Source organism: Taurulus bubalis (assembly GCF_910589615.1).
Source record: "Taurulus bubalis genome assembly, chromosome: 20".
Classification (NCBI taxonomy): Eukaryota; Metazoa; Chordata; class Actinopteri; order Perciformes; family Cottidae; genus Taurulus; species Taurulus bubalis.
The window spans coordinates 10238483-10248429 of record NC_136608.1 but is presented as its reverse complement, the minus strand read 5'-3'; the positions used below and the strand labels follow the sequence as shown (position 1 = coordinate 10248429).

At 44.1% G+C, this 9947-nt stretch overlaps 1 protein-coding gene across 1 annotated transcript in view; it reads right to left on the bottom strand.

Moving 5' to 3' along the window:
- Positions 1 to 435: 435 nt before the first annotated feature.
- Positions 436 to 9947, bottom strand: part of wnk1b (WNK lysine deficient protein kinase 1b) — a gene marked incomplete at both ends in the record, with an annotated part of 74789 nt that continues 65277 nt past the window's right edge. The window contains 13 exons of the mRNA XM_079236124.1: positions 436 to 876; positions 1403 to 1459; positions 1636 to 1808; positions 3390 to 3431; positions 5852 to 5944; positions 6362 to 6559; positions 7489 to 7618; positions 7712 to 7787; positions 8168 to 8439; positions 8587 to 8859; positions 8952 to 9034; positions 9124 to 9160; positions 9269 to 9352. Coding sequence (XP_079092250.1) covers positions 436 to 876; positions 1403 to 1459; positions 1636 to 1808; positions 3390 to 3431; positions 5852 to 5944; positions 6362 to 6559; positions 7489 to 7618; positions 7712 to 7787; positions 8168 to 8439; positions 8587 to 8859; positions 8952 to 9034; positions 9124 to 9160; positions 9269 to 9352 — 1959 coding nt within the window. The remainder of the gene's footprint in view (positions 877 to 1402; positions 1460 to 1635; positions 1809 to 3389; positions 3432 to 5851; positions 5945 to 6361; positions 6560 to 7488; positions 7619 to 7711; positions 7788 to 8167; positions 8440 to 8586; positions 8860 to 8951; positions 9035 to 9123; positions 9161 to 9268; positions 9353 to 9947) is intronic.

Sequence of the window (9947 nt, the reverse complement as noted above, 5' to 3'; positions counted from 1 at the left end):
TGGAACGAGTGTGACCGAGCCATGAGTGCGCATACACAACACCTCACACACCAACAGTAATTAACACCAATCCCGCACCGTCAAAATCTCTTTGGCCTTTTCACATTGCACTCATGAGTCTTTTCCTTTATCCGTGAGCATTTGGCTATGACAGCTTCTCACACACACAATGGATAGATGCAGAGGTGAGATGCATCATGACAAACTTTGGCGAATTGGCTTCAACGCACTCCTGATTTCTTCGCTCGTCTTCATTCCCCGTTTGATCTTTTCTGTCCTTGAACAGGTCAGCTGCTGTCACTGCAAACTCCTCGCTCTCCACGCGCCTCCAGTTCTTCCCATCCTCTCCAGCCGATCGAGCCCGTAACGCTCTGTTCAACCCCAGTCCGGTCCAGTCGGCCGTGATTCAAACCAGCCCCCCACCCCCTCCCGGTCCTACGTGGTCCTCATGTTGGGTCCTCCTGGGTTGCTGACAGACTTCTGGAGAGAGTTGGTCAGATGGAAAGCCTGGAGCGGCCCCTGACCGGGAATCTGGCCCTGTCCACCAGTCGTGGGGGGGTAGGGGCCCAGCGGCTGGGAGGTGCTGACCAGTAGAGGCCCAGGCTGTGCCGGGGCCTGGTGTGGGTTTGACAGGCCGTGAGCCGGACCGGACCATTGTGCACTGTAGGCGGCAGTAGGGGTGTAGTTAATGAACTGGGGAGGTTGGGGTTGAGGTGGGGCGGAGGAGGCAGGCGGGTGGCACAGGGAGCCCTTGCGGGTGGCCAGAGAGGTAGCAGTGGTGGAGTTTGTAGGGAGGTGGGCTGAACCTCCAATGCTGCTGGGACACAGCTGGCTGGGAGCAGAGAACTTCCTGCCCAGACTGGCTGACTGGATGACCTGGAGAGATGGATACACAAAGAAACCTTTATTCATGCTTACTATAATTTGATAGATGAATCATTATTAGACTAAGACACAAATTCAAGATGTTTTTTTAAATGGAAATTTGGAAAACATGCATCTCAGGGAAAATAAACATTCCATAAAACTAACTGTTTTGGAAATACAAAGTCTCAGATCATTTATATTCAAACATATACTATATATTTACAGGATATCAAATTAGGCAGGTACTGAATTATTAGCTCAACCCGAGTCTTGTAGCCATGTGTTGACTTTAATCAAATGAATACAAACTAATTGAGACACTTTAATAGTTTAATAGGCCAGTTAATAGTACTACAGCAAAGAAGGACAAGATGGTTTGTGAGTCTCTTTGCATAACATTAAACTGCCATGTGTAGTCTGCTGTGTCCATTGAACTTATTAAGAAGTTGGAGGTGACAAGAGAGATCATTTTTGTTTTTGGGCCCCCGAGCAGGTTAACTGGCCATGATGTCATCGGGTATATTCTTAAACTAACCTCGTAGCTATGTCCCTGTGCTGGGGCCTGCTGCAGCTGTTTGGCACTCCTCTTCCCCTGAAAAATAGTTTGTTCAGTTTACTTATCTGTACATTAATTGATCAAACACACAAATGTACATTGTACAACTTCATCTACTACTGGATGGATACGGTAATTTGTGAGTCATTGCTAAAGAAACATTTTGTGTCAAACACTGCTCCAGTAAGATGAACCATAAAACAGCAGTAAACCTGTGAGAGGTTCATGGCATCTCTGGCCCAGTTGTCCACCAGTTTATGGAGGTCATCGGTGAAGGTTCCTTTCCTTTGGTGAGGGGCTGACATGTTGGCGGGCAGACTCTGAGAACCCCCCAGGCTCTGACCCAAACCACCCGAACCGCTCACTGCATTGGTGCTGTTAGTCCCTGTGGAGGGAGAGGGAGAGAGCAAGGAGAAGAGCAAAGGACGTCAGGTATTGTTCAAACTACAAGACGATAATTGATGTTATCTGAATGAATGAGAATGCTTTTCCTGTCTTGACCATGAAAAGTGTTTCATGGTCGGGACAGAGTTTTTAGGGGAAGGTCCGCATGTCGACATGTTCATTATCTCGTCTAGTTGTAATGATAGAAATCATGACGTCAGACGGGGACATAAGAAAAAACAATGATTCTAGAGCAGCATTTTAAAAACACAACATGGACCAAAACTAAGCCGGTTTCAGAATAAGAACAGAACAGTCCCACTGCTTCGGGTTGGTGATACACTGGGCAACCTTTAAAGCTGACATGCCCGGCAGCATTCAGCATTCACCCGACACCAAAGAATCAATACTGATGATCACAGCTCCGCCGTGTATCACTGCTCTCGAGTCCATTCTTTGACCATAAGATGGCGCTCAAGCTCTGGTAGTGTGCTTTTTGCCGACCCGAAGCATCAAACTGATCACAGCAGATTCACTGCACAACATGACAGCAAACACTGCAAACTGGCCGGGGTGATCTATCGTAGCATGTAGCCTCTAAGTGAAGTCAACTTTTTATAAACTATTATATGATACCAGTACCATAAGCACAGCATGTTCATGGTTCAAGATTGAACTCGTTCACGTTAGTGGCTCTCTAACAATCCAACAGGGAACAACATCTGTATAAAGAGATTATAAAATACTAGCTCTTTGCTATACACTCTGCTGGTTTCAGATAGTGTCACATAATTATCTCAGAAATAAAATCTGGATCCTCAAAACTATACACACCGCTTTTTTTTTCTCACAAATATACAGTTTTAAGGAATCAATAGAGAGGATTAATAGGATTTGCTTTTTTACTATATCTTATTTTACATAATTTCACATAATAACTACCTCCCGAATATAGTTTATTTATCATCATTCCTTTACTATAGCTTTAATCCAGGCTATACTTATATTACACATATCTGCTCGCATCAGATATTACAGGAGAAAAGAGAGAATATGCAGGGATTAGCCAGGAAAAACAAACCATACAGTTGGTCCGACAGGAAACTGGCATGTCATGCGAAATAAAATGGAGGAAAATAAGAATGAGGAGACGCTGAGTCATGACTGACTGCAGCAGAATGGAATTCTGGGCATTGTAGTCAAGACCACGAGCCATGAGGATGGAGGGGAGGAAAAGGGAGCGGGCAGAGTAGCTGTGTGTGTGTGTGTGTGTGTGTGTGTGTGTGTGTGTGTGTGTGTGTGTGTGTGTGTGTGTGTGTGTGTGTGTGTGTGTGTGTGTGTGCATGCACTGTCAGCTTGAATCTGTGACGGCTGGTCAATTCAGTCTTCAAACTGCCAAAATGTTGACATTGAAAACACGTTTCAGTAGCTGAAACTGAATTGAACTGATCTCAAAGCTGGCAGAGGATCAAAGATGGAATCTAAAGGACATTAGAGGGCAGGAGGAAGCGCGGGAGAGCAAGTGCAAGGATGGAAGAGGGCATCAATGAAGGGAGGAAAGACCAAAAAGAGAGATAATTACTACAGAGCTGGTTGCAGGGGCAGACTTTTTTCACCATCTTCCCTGTGCGGCCGGAAGACAACGATTGGAGGATTGGGAAAGAGTCAGAGTTAAACCCACAACACCCGACAACCAAACACAATGCATCCAAGTAGGATTATTTGAACTTGAAGCAGTCAATAAACAACACGTTAGGGTTGAGTTGCCCAATAACATCTTTACACTGACATCAGTACCTGTAACACAGTGCACTGTGACGCATTTATGTGCAGTTTTTATAAAATGGTGCGTGTTCTGTAATCTGCACTGTGAGGAAGATGTTTGTTTTTAGACAACACCAAGATATGAAGGCAACCTTCTGAGGAGGTGCAGACACCAACTTTAAGCACACTTTCTGCAGCAAAAGCAGAGCAGTTAATACTGGAATATAATATACTTGGTTATAATACTTGTGTTTAACAACCAACACTGAGTCTTGTCTGTGTACTGTGGCTTGAAGACATTTTTGGGTAACCAACCCCTGGTTCTCATGTGATTCAGAGTCCTCTCTACAGCTCAAAGGGCCGTTCCAGAACTGGGTTCAAATTAAGATTAATATTTATCAAAGTACCCCGTTTCCAGACCTCTGAATGGCGGTACACATTTGCTCAGCCATTTAAAAAGAAGGAGGTGAAACTAAATGTCTTATTGTGAAGATCATTTCCATGAACGATCAAATCAATTTAATGTGTTCTCCCTCTTTGCGAACAAGAGCATTAAGACCCAGGTCTGTCTCCCTCCCTCCCTGGCTGTGCAGTGACAGGTGAGGAAGAGAGAGGTGAGGAAAGGGAGTGAGGGAAAGGAGTAAGGAAGAGAGAGAGAACGGGTTTGAGCTGCAGAGAAGCATTCATAAACATGTCTTTATAATACACAAACACTTTACCCAAGACTACATTGATGATTATAATATTATTTAAGAAACAAAAGTGATAACCACGAAACATATAGACTGATGCACAGAACTGTGCTTAACCAAACCAAGTTTAATCAAAACAAATAATAAATCTTCTATTAAAAACAAACTGTATGGCACAAATCTCAAGTCATCAGGTCCCCACTTGTCTTTCCTTGTTAGTCTGCTTGCTTTTATATAAAAAAAAGGTTAGACATGGACGCAGTCAGGATTTTAAATTCAGACTGACACACAAACACAACTGTATCATCTATCTCTAACTTATTAGGACTAAAGATGAAATGTAGCTTGTTGCCATGGAGAATTATCTAATTGGCTAAATTGTAAACATGCTGCACAATGAAGCAAATTTGGACAATGTGCATTTTAGCTGCTGTTTTAATTTCCCAGGGGCCTAATTTGTTCCACGCACTCTTGTACGGTTACATTGCACTAATTTTTGAGTGACTTTAAAAAAAAAAAGATTTAAATGTGAGTATTTTTAGATGCACCAGTTCCTTGTCTCTCTTTATTACACAGTAGTTACTCAAATAGTGTGTGTGCTGTCCCAAGAATTTTGGGATGTGAATTTTTGAATTGCACTTGATGTTACCACCAGTAACTTATTATAAATTGTAATGATTACAACTTTAAACACACTGGTGACGGTGGCGTTTCATGTCATAGAACCTTACAGTGGCTGTATTGTTTTTGGGCTGGTTCACTCCACATGGCCTCTAGAAAGCAAACAGGTTGTAATTAAAATGGCGGTGCAATTTGTTGACTGCCTTTTTAAGTGTTACCTTTAGACAGTTAATGCTTTGCTGAGTCCTTTCTATCAATTATGATGCTATTGTTTTGTTTTTGGCAATGCTGTTATTCTCTCTGCAGCTAAAAGTGCACAAGGGGGAAATCGCACGTGAAGTTAATGTTTGTCAAGGACGACTATGTGAAAGGAAAGAAAGAAAGGGAGAAAGAAAGAAAGAATATGGAGAGAGAGTGGAACGAAAAATATTATATAATATATATAAGTGAAGATGACAATGGGAAGCTCTGGGATGTATGACAGACGATGTTTGTCATTAGGCTAACTTTCTGTATCCTGCAGCAAGCTTTTATCTCTAATTTTATCTTTTTCTTTTTCCTCTGTGCCTGTGCCAATAAATTGCACTTACGGGAGGGAGCTACAGTAGGCAGATTTTCATTCATGTTTTTGTAAAGAAATTTAGTTTGGCCGGTAATTACAAGCAGAGTACTTGAATCCCAACTGCAGTGAGAAAGCTCTCAGCTGTTCAAGTATTAGCCTGCAGGCTCGCCTGGGTGAATTCATGTTTTCTATTAATGCCCGAAAAGCTGACTTTATTGGAGAGACCAGTTTTCTGCAGGACACTGGATATACGACAAGCAGAAGGTCTTCCTCTATTAAAGAAAGACACCCATGGGAAGACAGGACGACTGTGACTTGACAAATATAGGAGTACGGAAATAAGAACAAAAGTAAGTAAGGACAACAGGTAAAAAGAGAAGAGCAAAGAAATAAAGCGTTACACACAAAGAGCCAAGCAGGGCGTACTCAGAAAGCGCGTCCTCCTGCCGCCAGGCTTGAAGGCCAAACGCTCCGAACCCCAGCTGAACTTTACACAGCCTGAAGAGAGGGAGGAGGGAAGAGATGAAGAGCCAGGAAAGGAGAGTGTAAAGAAGAGAAGGGAGACAAAGAGAATAGGTAGAGGTGAAGAAGATGAAGGTAGAGAAAATGAGGAGAGCAACAAAAAGACAAAGAAAAACAGGGACATAGAGACAGACAGGACAAAAGTAAGACAAGAGAGGTATAGAGGAGAAGGAAGGAGAGAGACACAGGTGAAGGAATACAAAGGAAGAATGTAACAGTCAGTTAGCCATCACAGTGCTTTACACAGAGTGAGAAACAGATAGAGAAAGAAAGAAAAAGATGTGATTTGAGTCTTGTGAGCGAGTGAAGACAAACCAACTGCATGCATTTATGCAAAGTATTTCTAATGTTGTGGGAAAAGCTCACGAGGCCTGCTGCAGACTGCGTGCCTACCTGGGGTGGGAGCACACAGGCTGGGCACAGAGAGCGCCGCCTCGCTGGTGTAGGCCGAGCACAGGTTGTTGCGGGAGGGAGACGGTTTGAGTGGCTGGAGCAGAGTACTGCTGCACGAATCGGCTAATCCTGCTGGGGCTAACAGAGCCAGCTGGCCGGGGAACATGGTGGGGACGCTCTGGGTGGATAAAGTGCTGCCTGGAGAAAGCACAAGGCATGGGCAGGAGAGGACAGGGCAGTAACGACACACCGGAGAGACCAGAGACGCGAAGGTAATGGACAAATAAGACACCCGTCACCCGAGACATTGACACAGACATCCACCCCGACACACACAAGCACACAGAGAGAGACAGACGGGGAAAGCAGTAGTCAGAAATGTTCAAGCTCTGAGGCTGCACCCGCGTTTACCCATGTGCACGTGTAACCAAGCACATGCATGCATACACACAGAGACAATGTAACATGAGGGTAAATGTTTTTGACCATTCTGGCTGAAGTGTAGGATTAAAGATTCAGGTGAATATGTTTCTCACCTTCCTCTGGTGGCATCTAGCTATAATGATAGTGTTTGGTTTAATTTGTCCAGGTCTTAGTGAGATGAGTGGAATCTCATTTATATTGCTCAAAACCTTCCCAACAGTCTACGGCCATTCTAGTCGCTATATGTGATATTGGATATTCTACAGATAAAGCATTGCTTGAGCTAAATGTCAACGTTACCATGCTGATGTTAATCAGGTAATGTTTAACATATTCGATTAGCAAGTAAACACAAAGGACAGCTGAGGATGATGCCATTGGTTTAGCAGGTTATCGTCATTAACCAAAGTCTCGGACAAATTCAGACGAAATAGCCCGAGATAAAAAGTTTCAATGTCAACTATTTTCAGTTGTCTTTCTGAAAAGACATGCTGCTGGTATATCTGGTGCTGTGAGCAACATACACCAAATCGTATTCACCACCATTGTGTTGGGGTGGAGGCAGAAATCTCAAAGATGCATACATCTCAAATCCTGGACAAATAAAACCAACCACAGCATGGTGTGTAATCACTAGAAATAAGCAACAAAACATGTTTCAACTTTGGGTGAACTAACTTTTCAATGTTTAATCAAGAACCTACCTGGCTGTAAAGGACTCTTGCTGCTGTGCATGGAGCTGGTTCTGGAGGATTTGGAGGATTTGCTTTTGGTAGGACGTCTCCTCCTGCCAGTCAAGCCTAAAACTGGAGGGAGCACTGCAGCTGGAGGGACCTACACAGAGTCCAGAGAAAGGATGGTTGCTTGCTACATACTGTACGAGATACCGTTTGTTGTGTTCGGACAGATGCAGCCGGGGTGAGTTACCTTTCCCAGCCTGGTAAAGAGACTGTCTATTTCCTCCTTCTGACGGGAGTGCAGGGCCTGAAGCTCACGCATGTGCCTGGTGATAAAAAGAGGGAATGAAAAATATATATGAGGAATAAAATATTGACGGGCAAAAGAAAGGAGAGCAAGGAGAGACGAGGAGGGCCAAGTGTTCAAGGAAGAACTTGCCTTTTCAAGAAAAGAGGAAGGAGCTTGAGAATGAAGTAATGAAGGAAAGTGGGTGGTTAACCTCATTCTTGAGGGTGAGGAAAGAGGAAGAGGAGAAAAGAGAAGCAGAGCACAGCCTTCTATTTTTGGGGGGGCACAGAAATAGAAGGCAGAAGAAAGCAAAATCTAGTTTATTTCTAAGCAGTTCAGCCCAATAAAGAGGTGGAAGGGGAAAGAGGAGAGGGTTGATAGAATAACAGATGTTTGGGAAGAGAGGATGGGACTTACTTTTCTCTGAGGTGGCCGACTTCCACTTTAAAGTCGTCATCCTCAAATTCGGAGTCGTTGTCACTGCTAATGTAGGAGTTATTAAAGGAGTTGTTGTTCAGACTGGGCAGCGAGGCTTTATGAGCAGACTCTGGACTCAAAAACTGCCCATGATTACTTGGTCCATTAGTAGCCTGGGCAACGGGTGGAGGAGTCAGCCTGGACTCCAGGATCTGCTCCTGGGCACGACTGACTGAGAATCTACCAACACGGGCTTCTGGGTTGGTGGTAACCTGAAATAAAAGAACAAAATATTCAATGAAATAAAGAATGAATGGACAGTGGGACGAACAAATGAGGGAAGGACTATTTTTGTGTTTGTAGTGTTTGTAGTAAATGAACCTCATCCATTACACTACAAGATCAAAAACAGGAAATACCTGGAAGCGTCCGATGGTAGTGGTGGGCTTAGGAGAAGGGCAGGGTGAGGTGAGGGGGGAGGGGTGGTGGGACCCTCCCAGAGTCCGTTGGGGGAGTCCGTCCACGACATCTCCTTTTCTTCCTCGCCCTCTCAAAGGAGACAAGGAATCCTTGTGCAGTGTATTCTCCGGGCTGGAGAGACTGGAGGACGAAGACGAGGAGGAGGAGGTGGTGGAGGAAGATTCAGTGCATGCTGGTCGTTGGTCAGGAGCAGCTTCAGTAGTCAACGAGACCTAATCAGTGACAGGAGTCAGGGAAAGGGGTAAATGCAACAGACAAACTCAAAATCGACAAATTCAGTCAATGTCGTGTAGGGAAACCTTACCTGAAATCTTCCCAGTTTGATTCCACCTGAAGGATGAGGAGGACCAGAAGACGACCCTGTTGCTTCCTCCAGAGAGAAGGGAACTTAAAGACAGATGTTAAAAATATTAGACGGACAGATACAAAGCAGATATAGAGGCAGACACATGGATTAATAGATGTATATAACATACTTGGTTGTCCTGCTGAAGTTATGCCACTGTGAGACGCCTGGGGTCAGCATGGAGAGAGAAGGAAGTGGGTTAGTACTGAGCAGTGTCATTGAAATACAATGCCAGTATGAGTAATATCTAAACATGTGTGTGTGTGTTTGCTTACCTGTGTGTGTGTGCTGACAGGAACGGTCTCTGGGCTCAGTGCTCTCCTCAACTGAGCATCCAGGTCCTCCAGAGGCTGCTGGGACTGGAAAAAGACAGATACACATTTAGACTCCCCCACACACACACACACACACACACACACACACACACACACACACACACACACACACACACACACACACACACGCACACAATTATAACCACGCCCACACACACACACGATCGGTCACTGAAGTTGATAAGCAATACAAGCAAAGATTAGCCAAAAGCCCACATGTATGGTTACTAAGGTTGGACCATAAGTCACATACTTCAATATTATTTGTTACAGCCATTCAGAAGATATGTGTGTATATTTTAGAAGCCAGCGCATTGTAAAAGGCATTATCCCTCCTAATTTCATCAGACCCCTTCTCCTGTGCCAACACACACACACACACACACACAAAATCAGGTAAGGTGATGGAAAAGGCATGCAAGGTATTCTCCTGAGCATTTGAACAGCAATTTAAAAAAATCAATCATTAAAATGTAAATCCCTTGTGAGCTTCGACTGCAGGAGGATTATCTTAATCAAACAGGACGAAGTCTCGCCCATGAGAGTTATGTAAGGAATGAGAAGTGGATGTCGGTAACTTGGCAGGCAGATATTTCATAAAAGAGCTACAGTCATATCT